This window comes from Gracilinanus agilis, chromosome 1, assembly GCF_016433145.1.
Source record: "Gracilinanus agilis isolate LMUSP501 chromosome 1, AgileGrace, whole genome shotgun sequence".
In the NCBI taxonomy this organism is placed as follows: domain Eukaryota; kingdom Metazoa; phylum Chordata; class Mammalia; order Didelphimorphia; family Didelphidae; genus Gracilinanus; species Gracilinanus agilis.
Window position 1 is genome coordinate 670,828,945 of NC_058130.1, and position 24,454 is coordinate 670,853,398.

The 24,454-nt window shown below is 33.9% G+C and overlaps 1 protein-coding gene across 1 annotated transcript in view; it reads right to left on the minus strand.

Annotated features, from left to right (window-relative positions):
- ATAD2 (ATPase family AAA domain containing 2) overlaps nucleotides 1-24,454 on the minus strand; it is an 81,634-nt gene that overhangs the window by 22,558 nt on the left and 34,622 nt on the right. The window contains exons 12-19 of the mRNA XM_044668998.1: nucleotides 23,156-23,330; nucleotides 22,664-22,752; nucleotides 15,150-15,309; nucleotides 13,557-13,647; nucleotides 12,569-12,883; nucleotides 11,489-11,621; nucleotides 10,775-10,961; nucleotides 9,944-10,129 (exon numbers count right to left, since the gene is read on the minus strand). Coding sequence (XP_044524933.1) covers nucleotides 9,944-10,129; nucleotides 10,775-10,961; nucleotides 11,489-11,621; nucleotides 12,569-12,883; nucleotides 13,557-13,647; nucleotides 15,150-15,309; nucleotides 22,664-22,752; nucleotides 23,156-23,330 — 1,336 coding nt within the window. The remainder of the gene's footprint in view (nucleotides 1-9,943; nucleotides 10,130-10,774; nucleotides 10,962-11,488; nucleotides 11,622-12,568; nucleotides 12,884-13,556; nucleotides 13,648-15,149; nucleotides 15,310-22,663; nucleotides 22,753-23,155; nucleotides 23,331-24,454) is intronic.

A 24,454-nucleotide genomic window follows, 5' to 3' on the forward strand; every position in this document is an offset into this window, starting at 1 on the left:
TCCATTAATTCTTTTGCTATTCTTGACCTAGTGTTCTTTCAAATAAATTTTATTATTTTTTTTAGTTCAATAAGTTTTTGGTAATTTGATCTAGATGGCACTGAATAAGTAGATTTAGTTTGCATAGGATTGTCTATCCAAGAGCAATTAATATTTCTCTGATTATTTAGATCTGCATTTATTTGGGTAAATGTATTTTGTAATTATGTTCATATAGTTCCTGGGTTTGTTTTGGCAGGTATACTTCCATGTATTAATTCTATCTGTGGTTATTTTAAATGGAGTGTCTCTTTCTTGCAGGACTTCGTAACATATAAAAATGCTATTTATATTGATTTATTTTATATCCTACTTAGTAAATTTGTTTCAACTATTTAGTTGAATTTCTAAGATTTTCACATATGCCATATCATCTGCAAAAAGAGATGTTTTCTTATCTCTGCCCATTCCAATTCCTTCAATCTCTTTTTCTTCTTTACTATTGCGAGCACTTCTTATACTATGTTAAATAATATTGGTGATAATGTGCATCCTTGTTTTTTTGGGATCTTATTAGGACAAGTTCTAGCTTATCCCTGTTACAATTAATACCTGCTAATGGTTTTAGGTAGATGCTTCATGTAATTTTTTTAACTCTTGCCTTCCATCTTAGAATAAATACCGTGTATTGGTTCCAGAAGAGTGGTAAGAGCTAGGTAATGTGGGTTAAGTGACTTGTCCAGGGTCACTCAGCTAGGATGTGTCTAAGGCCAGATTTGAACCTAGGACTGCCCATCTCTAGGCCTGGCTCTCCATCCACTGAACCACCCAGCTGCCCCCGCTTCATACCATTTTAAGAAAAACTCCATTTATATTTATGCTTTATAGTGTTTTTAATAGAAACGAGGCTTTTTTCTGCATCTATTGATATATCCATGATTTTTATGACTCTTATTGTTAATATAATCAATTACAATGGTAGTTTTCCTTAAGTCACCCCCTACATTCTTAGTATAAATCCTGTTTCGTCACAGTATATTGTAGTCTCTGAACCAGTATTTTATTTAGGATTTTTGCATCCATATTTGTTAATGAAATTGGTCTATAATTTTCTTTCTCCATTTCTTCTCTTCCTGGTTTAGTTATCACCACCATATTTGTTTCACAAAAGGAGCTTGGTAAAATTCTGCTACCTATTATTATTTCAAATAATTTATTCAATTGGAATTAGTTGATCTTAAAATGGTAGAATTTACTTGTGAATCTATTTAGTCCTAATGCTTTTTAAAAAAAGGAAGTCTGTTTATGGTCTGTTCAATTTCTTTTTCTAAAACAGGTTTATTTATTCTATTTTTCTCCTTTGATAAGTGTAGGCAGTTTCTATTTTTGTAGGTATTCTTCCATTTCACTTATATTGTTAAATTTGTAAAATAACTCCTTATAATTGCTTTTATTTCATCTTTAATGCTTATGGATGTGGTTTTCTTCAATTTTTAAAAATCGCATCAACCCACACTTTATTTATTAAAAAACCCAAGTCCTATATTTATTAAATCAATGACTTTCTTACATTTGATTTTATTGGTCTCACATTTAATTTTCAAGATCTCCAATTTGATGTTACTTGAGGATTTTTAATGTGTTCTTTTTCTAGTTTTTTAAAAATTGCATTCTCAATTTGTTGATCTGTTCTTTTTGTATAAGCATTTTGAAATAAAAGTTTCCTCCACTTTTTTTGCTGCATCTCATAAATTTTGGTCCATGTCTCATTCTCTCTAATGAAATTATTATTTCTATGACTTGTTTGTTTTTTAAAAACCCATAACTTCTGCCTTAAAATTAATACTAGGTATTGGTTCCAAGGCAAAAGACTGGTAAAGGCTAGGCAATGGGGATTATGTGACTTGCCCAGTCACACAACTAGGAAGTGTTTGAGGCCAAATTTGAACCCAGAACCTCCCATCTCTAGCTCTCAATCTACTAAGCTACCTCACTACTCTTGAAGAAATCTTAAGTTATTTAGTCTTCAATCAATTCTTACTTTGTTTTACCATGCTCCCTTATTATATACAATTTTTATTGCACTATATTCTGAAAAAGAGGCATTTAATATTTCTGCTTTTCTACATTTAATTATTATGTCTTTGTCCTCTCATAAATGGTCAATTTTTGCAAAAGGTTCCATGTAGGGGGCAGCTGGGTAGCTCAGTGGAGTGAGAGTCAGGCCTAGAGACAGGAGGTCCTAGGTTCAAACCCGGCCTCAGCCACTTCCCAGCTGTGTGACCCTGGGCAAGTCACTTGACCCCCCATTGCCCACCCTTACCACTCTTCCACCTATAAGACAATATACCAAAAATTAAGGGTTAAAAAAAAAAAAAAGAAATAAACAGAAAAAGGTTCCATGTACTACCGAGAGGAAAGTATACTCCTTTTTATTCCCATTCAATTTTCTTCAGATAGTTATTATTTAGGACTTTCTTCATCTCCTTGATTTCTTGTTTATTTTTTGGCTAGATTTATCTGGCTTTGATGGGAAAATGGAAGTCTCTCATTACAACTGTTATCTATTTCCATCGATTACTCATTTAACTTTTCCTTTTAAAATTTGGATGCTATATTTGATGGATATAGGTTTAAAATCAGTAATGCTTTATTATCTGTGGTACCTTTTAGCATAATATAGTTCCCTCATTATTTATTTGATTATATATTTTACCTTTAACTTTTTCAGAGATCATGACTGCTACCCCCCCCCACTTTTTTCTGCTCCAGGCCTTTTTTTTAACCCAATGTAAAACAGCATAATGTTAGATTTTGATCCATTCTGCTGTTTTTGCTTTATGGTTGAATTCATCTCATTCACACTCAAAGTTATAATTACTAGTTTTATAATTTTCTTTTTTTCCTATCTATTTTCTTCCTCTACTTTTGCTGTATCCCTCCCTCAGACATATCCAATTGTCCCTTCTTAGAATCTCTCGCTTAACCTTTCTCCAACTTAATATTCTTTATGCACAAATTTTAAGGTCTGTCCTAATTAAGGGCATAAAACAGATGTAGCACACAACAATGATGTCTTACAAATGTGATTTCTGGATGACATTATGCTGGCTATATTAATACACCAAACATTCTAACAAAGATTCATAATAATTTAATAGTTTTGTTTCATTATCCACAGAATGGATGGAGAATGTATAGTCTCGGATCATGATATGTATGTAAACTGACAACCGAGTTCACCCATCAGTATGTAGATCCTGGAGAGATGGTACAAACGGACAATATATTGAACAGAGAATTTAATGGAAGGAGAGAGGGATCGCTTTCCAAAAAATTATAAAGGGTCATAAAGAGTTGGACACGAATGAACAACGATCCTTAGATTTTCATTCCTTGACTTGTTTTTCAGGTCATTTATTATTTTTTTTGTTTTTGTTTTTGTTTTTTTTTAAACCCTTGTACTTCGGTGTATTGTCTCATAGGTGGAAGAGTGGTAAGGGTGGGCAATGGGGGTCAAGTGACTTGCCCAGGGTCACACAGCTGGGAAGTGTCTGAGGTCATAATTGAACCTAGGACCTCCTGTCTCTAGGCCCGGCTCTCACTCCACTGAGCTACCCAGCTGCCCCTCATTTATTTTTTGTAGGAAGTACCTTACATTTTCTTGTATCATTTTCTTTGATAGTTATTAAGTTACAGGTTGTTAAAAAGTTATCCATAGAATCAAAGAATATAAAATTTACTTGATCTCATTCAGTGATCAAATGAGGTAATCTATGTAAATTACTTTAAAAATCTTAAAGTACTAAATAGATTGTGAGGTGCTATTCTCTGAGATGAAAAAAGTATCATCCCTTGCTGTATCATGGTTCACTTATTGTGGCTTCATGGCATTGCAAGTTAAAAAAAAAATCTAATTCTATATCATGGAGTTTTTGTTATATTGCAGAATTCTGTGGATGAATACTGTACTGTAAACAATGGAAATGCAGTATCTGCCACTACTACTTGCGCATGTTTGCCAACATGAGACTGGACATAGCACACTATTGGCTGATGGAATGAAAGGCAACCAACCAGCGCTGTGTTTTGTGTCCTGGGCACTGATTGGCTCAGTGACTGGACTTCTCATATTTTCACCTATCAAAAGGGGTTTCTGGAACACAACTCTTGCGATAGGTGAGGGACCACTGTAATTCACAGTACTAGAATAGTTGTCTCCTAATAAATGACTTATTTAAACACAGATATCTTATTACCCTCTGTCTTAAAAATAAAATTTTATTTTTTTAAAGCCCTAACACCAACTAAAAGAACTAGCTCAAGCTCATGGGAGTATTGAATGGAAAAAAAATTAAGGCAAACTGTGAGAAAATATGGAGAAAAAATGGAAGTTCCCTGGATTCTCAATTATCTGGCTATCAGAGCCAATATACCCAAGTGAAATAATAGAATTTGCTAATTTAATCACTAACTTTCAGTAATATGCTTCCCCACCAATACTGTTACATCAAGATTTTAAAAAGAAAATTAATGCTTTGAATTTTATTTCATTTGATTTCTCACTATATCATGTAGGTACTAACGAGCAGTAAAGTGTTAAAAAATGCTAGGAAATAGAAAACAAGGAGAAACAAGAAACCTAAACATTTAAATGCTTGATTAAGCAAGGATTAGCCTCATATAATTTCATCAAGTTACTGATGGTTATTGTTAAATTATAAATGTAGGATATATAAAAAAGTCTTTAAAAAAACAACATATATACACATAGGACTGGGGGGGGGGGGGGGGGGGCAGCTGGGTGGCTCAGTGCATTAAGAGCCAGGACTAGAGATGGGAGGTACTAGGTTCAAATCTGGCCTCAGATACTTCCTAGCTGTGTTCCCCATTGCCTAGCCCTTACCACTCTTCTGCCTTGGAAGTAACAAGTACCATAGTCCCCCCCCCCTTTTTTTCACAGTATTGGTTCTAAGGTAGAAGGGGCTTAAAAAATAAATAAAACACCCCCCACAAACACACCATTAAAGCATTTGTTTTTGAAAGGACTAGGGTATAATTATAAAATAAAGAGGATGGTTTTAAATATGGCTTTTAAAATGAATTCTAAAATCTCATTTTTTCCAAAAAGCTTTATAATACCCAGCTGAAAAGAGTTTTGTTTTATCTCGAGAAGAAATTCCCAGTTATGAACCCTGACCTCTACCCAATTATGTTTTTATCCTTCCTTCTTACTTCTAAAATGCATGTATGTGCAATCCACATTTGTTAAACACAACTTAAATTCCTTTTGGTGCAATACTTTTATTCTTAACCTCTAGGTTCTATACATACTGCATCTGTTTCTTAGTGTTTTTAATAAAGCATTCATAGCTGTCAATAACTGTTTCTAACCGTCATGCCATATTATATTAAATTAGGCACTTTAAAGTATCCTCTAATTTCAATTCCCATACTGTCCTCATGTGACCGTTATTAGATCTCAGCTATACATAGTAATCATCATAAGATTGATCTCTTTATCTTTCTCTCACACACACATGTTCTACCTCTATGATCTGGAATGCTGAAATTCCAATTTCTAATCACCATATCCTTACACCTCTTTCAACTGGCTCACTCACTCTAAAACCATATTAATCATGGGCCCCAGGGACTTCACTGCTTATTATTTTTCTAAATTCACCATCACTCTAAACCCCACTTGTTTCATCAGTCTTGAATATATGATTCTAATCCCAACTATCTGTTTTGTCTTGCCCACTTGTCTAATCTTTACTCATGCCTTGCCAAATACCAACTCTGAGTTACCCTCACCATCTCAACTATTATTCAAGGGTGGTAAATGTCACTTAAGAAGTCATATAATCAGGCTAATTGGGTCCACTATGAATTTATCCAATTTAATTTGGGTTTTCACTGCTATATGACAATCCTTTTATTCTTGCTTAACAAATTCTGTCTCAAGCTTCCCATAACAGTTCCCAATGTCCTCTCAGGTTTCTAAACTATTTCAACTCTTAGCAGAGGATTTTACCTAATAATGTATGAGAAAAGAAGCCATTTGGCATGAGCTAACAACTCTTTTTCATTCCACAATGCAAAACACCTTCCTCTCTTTCCTTCTTTGATTGTGAAGAGGTGATTCTCATCCTTACCAAGGCTTTATCTGGCTCTTCTTTACCATTATCATCCTGATCCCATCACTCTGAGTATTTGTCCTTTTGGTCATTTCCTCTTTTAGTCATTTTTAATGTTTCCTAATCTACTTATCCAGGTCTCCCTCATCCTTTAAAAAAATAAAATAAAATGCCCTTCAGTCTTCTTTTCTTTCATATTTTGTCATATTACCCTTCTTTCCTTTCACAGCCCAAACTACTAGAAATACTTGGTGGAGCTGTGACATGGTACAACTATTTTGGAAAACCAATATAGAATTATGCAAAAAAAAGTGATGAAAATGTCCACAACCTCTGAACTAGATATTCTAATAGTCATCGATAAGAAGAAAGTCCCTACATGCACCAAAACATTTATAGCGGCACTTTTTGTGATAGCCAAGAATTGGAAGTAAAGCATATACCCAATGACTTGGTGAATGGCTAAACAAACTATGGTACTTGTTATGGAATACTATATTGTGCTGCAAGAAGTGATGTGTGATGAATACAGAATAGTATGAAAAGACCATTAAGGGATGCAAAGTGAAGTAAGCAGAGCCAAGAAAACAATATATGTAGTAACTACAACATAAAGGGAAAGAACAGTATTCCTCCTCTCCCCCATCAAAAGTGAATCCAACAAAATCATAAAGATTTAGCAGAACTTGAATGAAGAGATATGAGAGGATATCAAAATTCATCTGTTCATGGGAGGTGGGAGGCCCATCAGTGTTACAAACTGCACATCTTAGGACTTTTTCAATGTATCAGTCAATTGTGTTGACTTTTTTTTACTCTCTCAAAAGTACTACTTGTTATATGAGTTGGCTAGGGAGAGGGATACTTGAGATAACTCTGATGATGTAGAAAAGACCTGAAAAACTTATTTTAATAAAATCAACATAACATTGATTCATTTTTCTAATTCACTCTGCTTTCCTCTTTTATGCACAAGTTTACTCTATTCACAATCATGATCATGTTATTTCCCTCCTTCATCTGGTACTTTCTCCTCTTTGCTCTTTCTTTACAAATAAGGTGACAGAAGAGATGGACTGTGGCCAATATCTATGATCTTAGCAATGGCTTGTTACATCCACCTTGGTTTTTCTTTTGTCCTACCTGACAACTCATGATGCCACGTTTTTATACTTTCTTTCTTCCCTTTCCTCTCCTTCATGTTCCTCCTCCTAATATTTGAGTTTATTATTCTTATGATCATTTCCTTACCCATCTTGCTTGCTGGCATGTGAGAGTGTGTGTATGTGTTCATTCGATTTTCCTTCATCCTTTACAGCTGAAAGTGAAGCTCATGAGACATTCATTCACCCCACACATCTCCATGACTACGTACTCATCATATCACACACCTCTATTAAGTGATTTCCCTTCCCTTCTTTCCCAATACCACTCCCATTTTGGGTTCCTAGTCTAATATCGTTCAATAGTGTTAAAATGGAACAAAACCACCCACAGGTGGTTAACCTTTTTCTATGACTCTTAAAGATATTAGGTTTCTAAGACATGTTTTTTATTCTAATATTAGCACGTGAGCCATTCATTTCTTTTTCTTTCTTTTTAAAATTCCTTAACTTCTGTTTATTGGCTCCTTAGGTGGAAGAGTGGTAAGGGTGGGCAATGGGGGTCAAGTGACTTGCCCAGGGTCACACAGCTGGGAAGTGTCTGAGACCAGATTTGAACCCAAGACCTCCCGTCTCTAGGCCTGACTCTCAATCTACTGAGCTACCCAGCTGCCCCATAGCCATTCATTTCTACATATCACCTTTCAATGTTTTCTCTCTGATGCAGTTTACTTTTACCACTATATCACAAGCCTTTCCTCTCAATTTCTAAAACATCTTTAGACTACTCTTTGATATCCAGGGTTCTTCAAAAGTCTGTGTATTTTTAAGCTTGAATAGTTTAAAAGGTCAGAGAAGTGTTAAGTTTTAATAGCTTTAAACTGAAACTTTTTTTAAAACTTTTGGGACATCCCATCCTTACAATGTACTGTGTGCTCTTGACTCCATGATCTTCTAGTTCCTTTAGATCCTGTTGAATTGATTGCTCCATCTTATTTTCTTTAATTATCAGAATTTTCCTTTTTACTGATATTTCCTTCAAGAAGCAGGTATCCAGTTCATCTAGGTTCAGGATGTTTATGTCTTTTAAAACAATTATTTTGAGAGGACAGTTGGGTAGCTCTGCATTAAGCCAAGCCTAAAGCTGGGAGATCCTAGATTCAAAATCTGCCCTCAGACACTTCCTAGCTGTGTGACCCTGGGCAAGTCACTTAACTACCATTGCCTAGCCTTTACTACTCTTCTTCCTTGGAGAGGTGGAAAGTAAGGTTTTTTAAAAAAATTATTCTGACCACAGCATAATCTAAAGCTATCTTTTCTTTTCTCTCTTATGGTATACCAAAGATCTATACTTGATGACTTCACTTTTTCATCAAACATTTATCTCCAAACTCTATCCAGCATTAGGTTCTATACTGAAATTACTCTCTTGAAATAACATTATATTCAACTTTGTCTGAACTATAAATCTTATCATGTAGAGAACTCCTTTTATTTCTATGATACTAATCTTTCTATGGTCATTCTTTTCCATTTCCTTCTTTTTTCTTTCCCCTCCCCAAAAGCCTGCCTACTTCTGCTTGAACATATACTGGGGTGTTGTTAACACTTCAAACAGAAAATGGTCAGATCATAACAAAAAGGGAACAGGGACATAAAGTCAGATGATATGAGTTTAAATTCAGATTTTGCTCTCTGTTACGATTGTGGTAAATTTTTGAATTTCTATGTCTTAGTTTCTCCATATGTCAGAGGTGACTCTATGATCCCTTCTAACCTAAACCCTATGATTCTTTGATCTTCCTGCAAAATGTACTCCTTTTGATTTATCCATTTCTGCTCAAGCATACCACTATTAATTATTGAAAATTTCAACTCTTCTGAACACTTTCCTTAGTGACTCTATATTACCTCCAGAATCAAATATAAAATTCCTACTTGGCTCTTAAAGTACTCCATAACCTAGTCCCTTCCTACCTTTCCAAACAGTTTCCTTACTTTCCCCACCTCCCATTCTGTGTCATTCAGTGACACTGGCCTCTTTGCTGCTGCTCACACAAGATACTCTTCTCTTGACTAAGTATTTTCATTGGCTGTCCCATTATGCCTAATATTCTCTCTTCTCTCATCTCCATCCCTTCTGGCTTAATTTAAGTCCAAGAGAACATTCTCCCCTCTACGAGAAACTCCTACCAATTTCCCTTAATGCTAGTATGTCTTTCCTTTGTTGATTATCTCCTATTCTTGTTAGTACAGTTGTTTGTAGGTTATCTCCCTCATTAATCAAAAAACATAAAAGTGGCAGATTTCTAAGCCATATGGTTTTGGACACTTTAAAAATACCTTTGGTTCTCCCCTGAATTATAATTTATGGACTTCATATTACATAGGAAGAAACAGATGATAGGCATGGGTGAACAAAACAACTTGCCAAAAAGGAAGTACTATAAAAAGGATAAAACAATAGGCTAGTGCTAGCCTAGAGCTAAATCACACAAGAACTCAATCTAAGGTCATTCTTGCAACTCATCAAAGGGGATTTTAATTATAATGTAGTTTCTATAAGGCAGGGTCATGAAATTCATAGCTTAGTAAAACTCTAGGAAAATACTGCTAAGACTAAAGGAATAAAGTTTGTACTAAATATTCAAACTCAAGACCCTTTTATATTTAAGTGTATTTAATAAAAACTAGTCTGAAGATAGTATTTTTTAAAATTACCTCTTCTGGAAGAGCAGTGTGTTGTATGTCTGAAGTTGCAAGCAGTAAAACTGGAGCAAATGAGGGAATGTTCTGTAACAATGTGGTAAAAGTAGCTTTAAGTGTTAATCCAACTGTTTCCCACCATAAGTGGATATGAGGAACATAGACTATACTTGGGGCTGTCCTCTTGGCTTCACGGATCACCTAATAGGAAAAAAATGGTCATTTTAAACTAGAGATATAGCAAGTTTGAGATGTATTTAACCTTCCAGATAAACCCACGAACTAAAAAATCCTTATTTTTAAAGAAGTGTTTCTTCCAATAAATTCACATGCAACTTCAAATTCTGTCAAGTCTCATTATAATGTCTTCAATTGCTGTCAAGTTAATAATGTATTTGATAGGAAATTTTAGAGAAAAATATATTCTTATTAAAGCCTTTTTATTCAGTTAGTTTAAAAGCTCTATAATGTCAACTTTAATAGATCTTTTTTTAAAAACTGAAGATACAAAGACAGAAATTAGAGAATAAAATCTATTCATTAGTATAATTATTATATATGGCATCCATGATGCTTTATGATAAAGCATTTTACTTATGCTATTTCATTTTATCTTTATAATAGAGAAGTGCTATTATCCTCTCCACTTTAAATGAGGAAACTGAGGCTGAAAGATAAATAACTAGCCAGGATTATATATTGCCTTCTTAACTAACGCCGAGCCCAACATTATTTACTATACCTCCTCAATGACCACTATACCAAAGGTTTAAATATTTAAAAAAAAAATTATGCTAGAGACGACTCCAAACACAATAGCTTATATTTTTGTTAACATTGAATTACCTGAGCACATGTTTCCTCAGGTGATGTGGTACTGACTCCAAAAAGAACAGGAAGGTCCAAGGTATACACTGTAAACTTTTCCAAAGCATGAATCACAGCTGGTGCCAAGTGAGAACTCTGTCCAAATCCTGGCTCTCCTACTATCAAGATTCTTGGTCGAAAAGATGTAGGCTGGTGATAAGCATTTCTAAAATGACAGTGAATGTATTCAATAAAAAAACACCAACCACTTCTGTAAATGTTCTAAAACGGTACCCCCATATTATTAATGTTTTTAAACGTTTATAATTCAAAGGCTTAACCAGTTAGCAGCCCTCCTTAACAAATCATTGCTTAATTATTATTTTTCCCAATTTCTTTGGCATATAGTTTTTCAAAGCAAAGCAAAACAAAAAACACTACATAGTAGTTTAATGGCAATACTTTAAGTTATTGCATAAACTCTGGCAACCTTACATAACTTTACACATTTCCTACCAGTGGCTAAAAAGTAATAAAAGTATTATGATGGATGATATGAAACAAATTTATATGAACACAAATACAAATTCACTCAAACATTAGTTACAAATGGAAATCTTCGTTTAAACTGTATTATGCTTCATCATTTAACTCATCAGGTACTTAATAGTCGAGTACCAAAGATTTCCTTTAATTTCAATTGAGTCTCAGAAATAAAAAGTATATCCTTAACATTGCCTCTCCCCTCCATACCTATTGAGATGAAGGAAATTACTATTTTCTTTTGTTTTATTGAAGGATTTCTGAGAAAGTCCATTTTCATATACTGAGAGAACTTCATCATCACTATATGCCAAGTCACTTTCTAGTAGAGGCCCAGGGACATCTACAAAACAAAAAAATCATACCCCATATTAGTAATTTCATTGGGTGAATTTCAATAGATAACAAGGGAGATAGTTATTTAGACCAGAGATTCCACTGAGAAATTCTAAAATTGTTTTGTATTAAAAAGTGGAAAAAAAAATCTAGCTTCAGACACTTTCTAGCTGTGTGACCCTGGACAATTCACTTACCCCTACCTGCCTATCTCTTACTGCTCTTCTGCCTTAGTACTAATTCTAAGATGGAAGGTAAGGTTTTAAATATATATATATATATATAAACATGAGTTAATGCATGAGAAATGGAAAGATTTGTAAGAATTTTTAAAGGAAAAAACCCTAATTTTTATGATGGCAACAGTGACAAATTATGTGTGAAATATATCACAAAGTTTCGATTTGATAGACCAAAGTTAAGTTTGTAGAAATACAAATATTTCACAATTTGGGGCATAAAAATGTTCCTTAAAAAATAGCAAATTTATAAACAACATTAAAACAAATTTGAAAAACTATACAATGGTTAAGTAATAATTAAAAAAAAAAGCAGAAAGGGATGAACTTCAATTGTCACTCAGTTTAAATCATACCCACAAGGTGTTTCTAACTTAACTACCTGATAAGTGTTCACCCAGTCTCTGCTTGAAGACTTTCAATGAAGGGAAACTTACTACCTTCCAAGGTATTCTATTCCACTTCCACACAACTACTTCTTAGGAAGTTCTTCCTAACATCAGGACTAAATTTGCTTTTTTGTAAACTTTCCCCCATTGCCTTCTACAGACAAATATAAGCCGAATCCTTATTTCAAAGCATAGCTTTTATAATTTCAATAGCTCTTAAGTCTTCTCTAGACTAAACATTTCCATTTCCTTCAAACCAATCATATGACATGGTCTCAAGGTCTTTCAAATGCAAGTAAAAGCCTTGTTTATTTGAGAGTTTATACCTGACTTTGGTCCTTTATTTGCACCAAGTTCTGCATGTGGAAACACTCTTTGTATGGCCCCTAAGATCTTATGGACAGTGCTTTCAAGGAGAGGTTTCACAATAGCAGACAATGCCTGTCCAGGTGATGTTACAGCTCTTTGAGAAGCTGGGATTATCTTTTGCATAGCTACTACAAAATCCTTAGCTGAGATATTAATTGATGAAAGATCCAATTGTAGTTTCTCACTACTTGTATATATCTGAGGATAACGTCTACGTAGAGCACACAAAGCAGCTTCAGAACATATGGACTTAATATCTGCACCACAGTATCCTATAAAAAAAAAGAAAAGTATATTATCAAGAAAAGAGAATTAAAAAAGCTTAAGGCAGTTCAATATTGCAGTAAAAAGCTTTAAGCAAAAATGGATTTACCCATTCTCCCAGAAGACAGGTATAGGGACAATCAGGAGAAGAGATCTAATTTAGTATCAAAATGAACTAAGACAACCTCTTTATCATTGTACAGATGAGATAAATGTAAAGCCCAATAAGGCAGATGACTTTGGTCATGCATATATAGCGATATGAAAACCAATGTTGATGAGACAAGGAACAAAATGATAGATAAATTGTCTGAGGTTGTCCTCTCACAAATCTGATATTGTAATTCAATAATTTATTCTATATTACATTCAACTCTTGGGCAGAGAGAAATTGCAAAAATTAAAGAGCAAATTACCCAAGGAAATTCCCACTATGAATTCAAAGTAAGAAAAGCTAAATTAAAAAACAATTCTACATTATAATGTATTAAGTATTGCAGGCCTGGGTTCAAATTCGACCCTAGAAACTTCCTAGCTGTATGACTTCGGGCAAGTCATTTAACCTCCAATGCCTAGCTTTTACCTGCGTTGGAACCAATACACAGAATAGATTCTAGGACAGAAGGAAAGGATGGAAAAAAAAAAAAAAGTATTGTAGTACTCCTTAAAAAAAACGTTTACCAACACATTTTTCTGCAAGTTCTTCAAGAAATATATCCAATGGCTTGGGATTCCAATCTCTTGTGTGAATCTTTAGAATTTCTTTCCGTGCCTATAAATAAAACCACTCTTTAAAAATTTTTACAAGACAATACCACTTTTCCAAATCCTTTTTGACTGCCAGACATTCTAGAATGGATTTTTTAAAATGAAAAATATTAACTGATTGTTAAAGTTGAAGAAATGAAACCAAATGAGAAAGAGACTAGGTATCATTTGTATTTTAAAAGTTTATAATATACAAGCTTACTCTCTAATTTAGTGCTTCATTTCTACAAGTATGATTTTTCTAATTGACTTTTGTATTCATTTTCTCTCTCTTTAGGAGAAATTTAGAATTAAGAAACTTATTTTCATTTTTAAATGGTATTTATGAAGCTAATGTACTAGTTGTCAATATCCCTGGGTGAACATTATAAAATTATTTTTAGGGAAATATTAATTTTAAATCATGTATTTGCTTCATAACCTAGGCAATATATAAATATGTTTATAGATAGTTTGTTGAGTTCAATGACTATGTTTATGAAAGTCATTAAATGACTAGGGCCATGCCTATGTCCCAATTCAAACAAATAAACAAAGATTAAATAGAATCAGGATTTTAGAGATAAAGGAGAATGAAATTTAAACTGTTTCATAGATAAGAAAACTGAAAAAAAAAAAAAGTTTACCAATTTTTTTTCTAGAAAATTTCAAATAGTCCAATTATATAATTTTCTCTTGTTTTTGCTAACATCTACTGACCTTAAGGACATTCTCACACATTTTTTAATGACTTCTGCACTTGATTCAACAATTCAATATCCCTTGTCATCATTTTGGGAAAAATTCAGTCATGACAATTCTAAGTTCTTAAAATTCAGAAGCCTCCACCATTTTAGCTGCCCAACAATATGACTACACTTTAACTTCAACCAGAATAACACCACTTCAGGTTACTAAATTTTAGAATCTTCTCTGACCATAACCTCATGTCTTTCTTCCTCTCCTACTCCCCCTTTAATCCCATTGAATTAATCATTAGTTGGTTACTAAACTGTTCCCTTCTTTCTTTGTCTACCACATGTAGCTTCTTTATGATGATTTATCACATTTCTCACAACTATTTCCCCGTCCTCTTCCCCCAGACCTATGCTTTCATGTATGGAAACTCCCAGTTTGGAAATTCCTTCTAACAAGGTAGATTAGCAACTCATGTGTAACTTATGAATTGCCTGGTGCTGAGAAATCAAATAATACAGTCACAAATCAAAACCTGAGCCTTTCTGGACTCTTAAGAGTAGTGTTTTTATCACCATACCACACTATTGCCCTTTACAATGTTGCTCTTAATTTGAACTTACAAATTAATATTAAAACTGGCACAAGATATATTTGGAAAATCATTTACTGTTAGGATCATGTTTTCCAGGTATGTATCATATGTGAGCATCTGTGTACATTTCTATTTGGGAAGTAGGAGGAATCTCTCTGGGTGTTGGAAAGATAGAAGTTAATGTTACATTGGAAAAAATCTACTGAAGTGAAATGAAATTAATGTTGAATTCTTACATCTTTATCAGGTAAACTAAAAAGGAATTCTCTGTCAAATCGGCCAGGTCTTCGTAAAGCAGGATCAATAGAATCCAGTCTATTGGTAGCTCCAATCACAACAATTTCTCCTCTACTATCCAGTCCATCCATAAGTGCTAGTAAGGTAGATACAATAGAACTTTAAAAAAAAAAAAAGACACAAAAATTTAGTTTGATAAAAGTGAAGTATTTATTAAAATTGTATGAAATGCCACCTAATGGGCTTTCATTTACTTTTTTCTACTAGAATAGCATTTTTAATCAAGGTGGTCCATTTGAAAATTTATTACTTTAATATACTACCCATTTAAATGAATGTATTTCATTCTACAGTTTTCTTCTGAGGTTTCTACTGAATTGATGTGGAGTAAAAAATATAAATACATTCAGAGAAAAACAATTTTAAAATGTTTAATAAAATTTAAGTGGGGTGGGAGAGGTAAGGGGGAGGAGACAACATCAAAAAGCATTTGTGGAACACATTACCCCCCCCCCCTCAATCTGACAAAAATACAATTATTCCTAACATAAAACATGGTCATGGTCTCAGTAAGTCATTAAAAAACAACAACAATGTTATAAAAACAAAGATACAACTATAAACATCTATTAAAAATATTAAAGAGCATTTGACCAGCAGGGAGGAACCAGCTCTGGCTCTGCCATTAATAAACTGTGTGATACCTGGCAACTTACTTAAATGGCCCAGAAAACAAGTCAAAGCAAGAGAAATTAAAAATCACTGGACTTTGTACCACCTCACATCTATCAGATTGGGCAATATGACAGGAAAGTAAAGTGGTAAATGTTGGAGGGGATGTGGCAAAATGGGGACACTAATACATTGCTGGTAGAGTTGTCAACTGATCCAAACATCTGGAGAGCAATTTGAAAATATGCCTAGGAGGCTTTAAAACTGTGCACACCCTTTGTTCCTGTAACACCACTACTGGGTCTGTAACCCAAAGAGATGATAAAAATAAGTAAAGGAGTTTTTCGTTCACAAATATTTATAGCACCTCTTTTTGTAGTGGCAAAGAATTAGAAATTGGGGAAAAGTTGAACAAACTGTTGTATATGATTGTGCTATAAAACGATAAGCCATATAAGTTCAGAAAAAAGCAGGAAAGATCTACATGAACTGACACAGAGACAAATAAGCAACCAGGAAAACATTGTACCCACTAAGAGCAATATTGTATGATGATTCAACTATGAAAGATAGCTAATCTCAGCAATACAATGACCCAAGACAATTCTAAAGGCTTATGACAAAGAATGCTATCCACCTTCAGAGGAAGAATTATTGGGAGCCAGATGCAGATCAAAGCATATTATTTTCTACATTTGTTTATTTACTACTTTATTTTGGGGTTTTGGTTTTATATGATTATTCTTTTACGACAATGACCAATATGGAAGCATGTTTTGCATGATAATACTTGTATAACCAAGATCAAATTGCTTACCATCTCAGAGTGTAAAAGTGAAATTTGGGGAATGCCATTCTAAAAGTGTATATATTTCTATGGACAAGGGAAATGTATCAAAACTACATTTCCTGTGATCCAACATGGTCCAACTGGTTTCCGTTTCCGACGTCTTGATGCAGGGGAGAGCTTAAATCTCCTGGGTTAGGAGGGAGTGGTCTCTTTTGCGAGTAGGCTCTTGGCCAGGAAACAGGAGACAGTAATGGAGGCAGCAGTTTTGAATGCTTACAAGCACTTGGTCTAATGATTTTATCTATAAACATGGCTTTAATTAAAATACTAATTTATATATTTATACAAGCCTTTATCATTTTTCATATTTATAATTTGGCAAACCAGAAGGTCAAAATTCGAACTCTAAATCTTCCAGATAGCCCTAACGATAGCCATGCTTTCTTTATGGCCTGGCTCAGCTCTTTTGAGCACTTTTTTAAAAAAGGAAAGTGACTTTCCTTGCCATGCTTTTGCTAAAAGCAAGAGCACGTTTTTGCCTCCAGTGGGACTCAGCCGGCCAGTCCAGCCCAAGCCACCTTGGGAGGGAGGTCAGGCCAGCTGATTCGGGCTTTTGGCTTTACACTAAAATGCCAGAGCCCAGCTAGTGTGTCTCTGCCGCTGATCTCCATTCCTACCGCTTCCTGACTACAAGCCCGCCAGCGTTCCAGTCCCAGTGCTGCCGCTTCCACTTCAACCCCGAGCTCCAGAACCTGAGATTTCCGGGAAGGAACCCAGTCCTGACTTACCGAGATCTCGACCTCCAGAGACTGCTTCAGCTCTGCCGCTAACGATTTGGGTATATTCCCCTTTCTCTCTACTTTCTTATAGGAGACATTCTAGCCTTCCACGTGTTTCTCTAAAGACCTAATTTAGCCACCCACACAATCTACACAAGTGTGGGATTTTCTACAATGACCCGACACCACGTGGACCTAGTGTTTACCCTTAATGGGGCCGAATGGCCTATTCAGACTTGCTTGTGATTAAAAACAACTCAGGGGAAGAACTTTGAACTTTTAGAAAAAAAAAAAAACCTTAAACTCAGCAGAACTCAATCAAAAGAACCTTAAATTGAAACCAGGGGTGAACTTTTAAAACCTCGGAACTGAATGAGCTTTATTTCTGTTTTAAAAAGACTGTATCTTACTGTATTTTGTTAATTACTTTTGTAAATTAATCTTGCTTATTTCGTTGATTTTCCTGTTGCGCTGAATCATTTTAAGTTAATGAAGTTTGTGGCTGCTAGATTAATTCTGTGATGATTTTATTGTAACTCCCAAATAATGAAAAAAATCTATTAAAACTGGTAAGAGGTTTTGACCAGCTTGTTGATCTGATACTACTGGATTTATAGAAGCACATGTCTTTTAAAATTTATTCTGTCTTGGTAATTGCAAAGAACCTTGAAAGTTTCCATGCTTTGAATATTACCTTGTAATTTTACAAGAGATCTTTTTTAACTTTTACTCTAAATCCTTAAGAATTGTTGTCTTAAAGGATAAAGCCTTTATATATTTTATTATAAGAGATTTATTGTCTTAAATGGGTAGAAGCATTTCCTACCCAGGATTTTTTTAAATACAGAGAGTCAAGGAGCTCCTGTATACTCTTATCCAGAAGGTTTCTTTTTTAAATATCACATTTCGTTATGGAAGCAATAACAGCATTTGCCAAGGGTTACAGGTTGTAACAAGCATATGATTTTAAACATCACTGTTTATTGTTTTAAAATGTGCTATTGGAAATAATGGTACTCTATTTGAATGTGCATTGTGAATCTGCTTTTTGTAAGATCCATTTACACTCACAAAATGAAAACCTCATTTTGGGGTAACATAACCCTTCTAGTTCTAAGCTATATATATATTTTTGATTTTTAAAACATTTTTTAATGAGAGAAATTGATTTTCCCCTTTTCTCATCTTGTACTGGAAGTACATATATAATCATTATTTATCCTTTTTCTGATTCTACAGCAAATACCTGAGCCTATAGGACTGTGATTTAAATGCCTCTCTGATTCCAGAAGGGAATATGAAAGCCATTAATAGTGCTAAAGAAAGCACATGGTCAGAGACTTGACTAAGATCTGCATAATTACTGCAGTTCTATGCCAATACTTTAGGGCTTGAAAATTGGGGTTTGAGTCCTGGAGTCCCAGTCTTTTCTAAAACTTTAGAGGATGTGGGTCCCCTCAACTTAGATTCCTAGAAAGCACCTAAGATTGGTTATTTATTTGGCTCACTTCCCTAAAAAGCTGATGATAAGTCAGATCAGAGAGAGACATTTTCCTTAAGTCCTGGCCCTGAATGGGTAATTGCAAACTGCTGAATTTACTTTAATTAGACCTTCATTCAAAAGTCTAAGTTTATTTTCCCTACATTTTTTGCACATTTTACATTTCATTCACAGGTTAATTTTTTCTCCTTTTTTCTTGAATTCTATTCTTTGTATTTTGTCATCCTTAGCTGACCTGAGGTACCTTTTTTTTAGAAAAAAGGTGTGTTTAAGATTTACCTCACGGGGATATCTGTTAAGTTTTTTTAAATTCGATAATGTAAAAAATATATGTATATTTAACTCTTTTAGGAGTAATTTCACGGGGAATTAAATTGTATAAATCTTAGAAGAAAATGTATGTTTTGTAATCTATAATGTAAAGTTTAAATTCTTTTGAGAATAATTTCAGAATAAGGATCTTGCCATCTCCCCAAAATCCAGACAACGAACTTGTTTGGTGAGGACGCATGAAGATGTCTGAAAAGCCTTCACTGTACCATGAAGACCAAACTTTGAACTTTGGGGTGCAGTTGACTGAACTATGGGGAGTTAAAATTGAGTTGTATGTATTGTTTTAATTGTACACTGTTATGCCAGTGGGGGACAGCCCCAAATTGGTTTTTTGTCAATGCGTCTAATTTTAACCATTTGTTCATCTATTTCTTTTATCCCCAATTTCCTGAAAAATTTAGAAGCTGTTATTTTTACAGGTCCAGCGAAGAAAAAAGGACTAACCTTTTTTTTTTTGCCGGACCTCACAGGGAATTGTAAAAGTGAAATTTGGGGAATGCCATTCTAAAAGTGTATATATTTCTATGGACAAGGGAAATGTATCAAAACTACATTTCCTGTGATCCAACATGGTCCAACTGGTTTCCGTTTCTGACGTCTTGACGCAGGGGAGAGCTTAAATCTCCTGGGTTAGGAGGGAGTGGTCTCTTTTGCGAGTAGGCTCTTGGCCAGGAAACAGGAGACAGTAATGGAGGCGGCAGTTTTGAATGCTTACAAGCGCTTGGTCTAATGATTTTATCTATAAACATGGCTTTAATTAAAATACTAATTTATATATTTATACAAGCCTTTATCATTTTTCATATTTATAAGAGAGAGGGGAGGAAAGGAGAAAATAATTAGGATATTATAATTCCAAAAAACATGTTGAAAACTGTTATTACATGTAATAGGGAAAATAAAGTATCTTTTTATTAGAAAAAAAAATCACTGGACTTTATGATTAAAAAAGCAAAAAACAAAGTCTTGACATTACACTTCAAGACAAAAAATTCCACGAAAGAGTCTGAATCCAGACCAAAGAAACCGTCTTTCACTAATTTTTTAAAATTCCAGTTTCCTTCCACAAAAGGATTAATATAAAAATATTTTATGTGACTGCACATGTAAAAACTGTATGAGATTACTTATCTCAACAGGCGGAGAAAGGGGAAAAAGAGAATTCAAGATTTAATATTCTTTGGAAAATGTTGGAAACTTTTAAATGTAATTGGGGAAAAATAGTTTAAAAAAATTCTATGACAATCAGAAAGCAGTTCAAGTAAGTATCTAGGGCATGGAAAACTTAAAAAGTTTCTACTAAAAATGAGATCTTAGAATACGATATTGCAAAAGATAGAAGCTTAAAACCAAAAATAACTTGCCCAGCTAAGCTGAGAAAACCCCCAGAGGGTAAAAACAGGCCTCTAATGAAATAGATAACTTTCAAAAATATTTTATGAAAATACCAGAGTTTAATAGAGATTTGAAAATACAAAAGATCTAGGGAAATCTAGAAAGGAAATTTTACCTAAGCTTTACCTATAAAAAGTTTCTATTCAGCTATGGTGAATATTCCTTGAAAAATGAAGGTGCAGTTCTATCATTTAATAAGTGGAAATGAAAGAATTGTCCTTTAATGTTTTCAAATGATTTCAAAGGGAATTAAATAAGAAAAACAATTTCTGTGGGAGAAACAATTCTGTTCTGGGGTTTTGAAGGAAAAGGAATGGAAGGACAAAATAAGGAATACAGTAAAATAGAAACGAGATAGAAGGGGTGGAACTTACTATTTGTTATAATTGGGGTGAACAAGGACATACAAACACAGAGGAAGAGACAGGGAAGTGTTATTAAGATAAGAGGATAATACAGGACAAGGTATATGGCCAAAAGATCTGACTGAACAATTCTCAGAACAAGAAATTAAAATGATCTTTATAATCATATTTTAAAAAATGCTCCAAATCACTGACTAGAGAAATGTATATTAAAACAACTAAGAGAAAGATAAAATACCCCACGCCTATCAGATTGACTAACATGACCAAAAACCAAAATGATAAATGTAGGGGATGTGGGAAAATTAGCACATTAATACACTGTTTGTGGAAATATGAACTGATACAACCATTCTGGAGAGCAGCATGGAACCATGCTCAAAGGGCCATAAAACTACACATAGACCCAAGAGTACTACTACTGGGCCTATATCCCAAAAAGATCAGATATAATAGAAAAGGATCTACTTGTACAAAAATAATGCCAAAGAACTGGAAACTGAGGGGTTGCCCATCATTTGGGAAATGGACAAACAAGTTGTTTTACACGGCTATACTAGAATACTACTGTGCCATAAGAAACAAACAGAATGAGTTCAGAAAAACTAAATATTATACAATGATCAACTGTGAAGGCATAAACTTATCAGCAAAGGAAATTTCCAAGGTATTCACAAGGAGTCCATGATGAAAAATGCTATCCACAGGCAAAAAAAGAACTGTTGGTATCTGATTGCAGGTCAAATAAGCAACATGGAAAGATGTAAAGCCTGAAAGCACTGGTATAACCTACGTTAAAACTATTTACTGCCTTTGGGGCAGGGAAGGAGACAATCAAATCCTAAAATGTTATCCAACAACTGTCAAAATTTGTTTTGACATTTAACTGGAAAAAAAACAATAAAGGAAAAAGAAATGGTCAATGAGGTTTCAGATAATTCTGAAGCAGAATCAGGAAAACAACATCTACAAGAACAACAATATTGTAAAGGGGAAAAACTCAAGAACTCTCAGCTCAATACAATGACCAATCATGTCTCCAGGGGAACTGCGATGAGGCATATTGTTACTTCACTCCTGATAAAACTGTGATGGATAACAAAGTACAGAAAGATATTTTTGGACATGATCACACTATGGGTTTGAGCTTGACTATGCTTATTTGTTACAAGTTTTTTCTTTCTCTTGTTGGGAGGAAGCAGGAAGAATAATGCCAAAAAACAAACAAACAAACAAACAAAAAAGCCACTAATATTTTTAAAAATGCAAACAGAAGGTAATTCAGAAGAGATTAGAAAAGCAAAGAATTAGAAGATAACAAGGATTTTTTATGAATGTATTTTTTAAAAAGACAGTTGAATAAAAGAAACTCATGGTTTCATATATAACAATCTTCTTTTATCTTTTATTGTTTATGTGCAAATGCTCTTTGGATACTGGCATTGAGCTTCAAAAGTTTCCAACCCCACTCTCCAAAACTAATAATTTGTGTGGAAATTCTACAGTCACAAAAATATAGTGAATGTCTTATTGCTTTTGGACATTACCAGACTGGAAATATGACAATCAAATTAGATGATTTGATGGAATTCATTAGGTACTACAACAGAGTACTAATGCAGACAACTGATCTCTAAAGAGGTTGAATGTGGAAAGGTCCTTCTATGAGAAACCTTACCTGTGAATTTGATCTTGTCTGCTTGATCGAACAGGAGCCAGACCATCAATTTCATCAAAGAAAATAATTGAAGGACGCATTTGATAAGCCTAGAAGGCAAAAAATTCAGTATTGCTGGTGTTACCACAAATATGAAGAATATATAAATTTAATCTCCATTTTAGCTAAATTTCTGTTCTAGCATTTAAGTTAGCAGTACATAATCATACAAATCAAATTAAAATTCAAGAGCTTATTTTAGGTAAACTGGAAAAGATAGCTGAATGTGTAGGTAATGAATTATAGATACATGGTCAATTTTATATTCATCACTCAAAGTAAAAAATCCAATATAGGTTATTATCTTTGCATAAATTTGTTGTATCTTCATTTGAATATTAAAGTATTCTACTAAATATTCATTCAATTTCAATGATAATTGAAAAGCAATCTCCCCACCCCCCCCAATGATGTAATAACAGTATTGGGGATAGATTAACTTAATTTTCTTACCTGATCAAATAACAAACGTAGTTGTCGTTCAGATTCCCCTACCCATTTACTCAAACAATCAGCACCTTTCCTCATAAAAAAAGCTACTCTTTTATCACCTTGACTGCATTCATTGGCAAGTGCTCGGGCAACAAGTGTCTTTCCAGTCCCAGGAGGGCCATAGAACAAACATCCCCTGTAAAACAGTATGTTTTAAATGTCCTATAAATCAAAAGAAAAACTCATTTCATGAATTTATTTAGTGAACAAGCAAATAATCAAAAGAATTACAACTTAAACTCCATGAGTATTCACTGAATTATATATACTTATAAAATCAATTTTTTAGTTTGCAAAGATGCTTCAATGTAAGGGACCTTTATTATCATGATTTCATCTCTATAATTTTAAGGAATTGTAACTAAACTAAATATACATTGTGAAACTCTGCAGAATTACACATTCATAATTAAGCTTTCCTGAGAATAAAAAGTACCACCTTAATGATATGAAACCAAATTTCAGAAGAGTAGAGCAAAATTTAGTCAGAAACTAAATTAAAGCACATAAATAAATAAGATTAAACTGCATGGATTTTCAGATTTTTTTTTCAATATACTGATCAGTTATACTGAATATTTTCATCTTTTTTTGTCTTTAAACTTTTATTTTAAGTGATGGTTCTCTGGAAAGGGGAAGAAAAAAGGTTACTGGGGAGGAAATTATGATATGGAAAAGGAAGACTGATAAAAGCTTCTTATAAAATCTTTAAAAAGTAATAGTCAGGGGGCAGCTGGGTAGCTCAGTGGAGTGAGAGTCAGGCCTAGAGACAGGAGGTCCTAGGTTCAAACCCGGCCTCAGCCACTTCCCAGCTGTGTGACCCTGGGCAGGTCACTTGAACCCCATTGCCCACCCTTGCCAATCTGCCACCTATGAGACAATGCACCGAGGTGCAAGGGTTTAAAAAAAAAAAAAAAAAAGTAATAGTCACTAGGAAAAGAAGCAGGGCCTTAAAATTCAAAACAAAACTAAACAAGTTATGCCATACCAACCTCATTTCCTTTTTTGTCAGTAATAAAATTGAATTGATGTGGAAATTCTATGTATATAATTTATTTAAATTTTAGCAAAGCATATGATTAAATAACTCATACTCTTCTTATAGAGAAGTTAAAGAGACAGATTAGACAACTATAATCAAACACTCATAACTGGTCAGATGGCCAGATTCAAAGAACAATTGTTTATGGTTAAATGTTAACACGGTAGGAGGCCTCCAGTGTAATTCCTCAGGGATTTGTGCTTGTTTTTATGTCATCT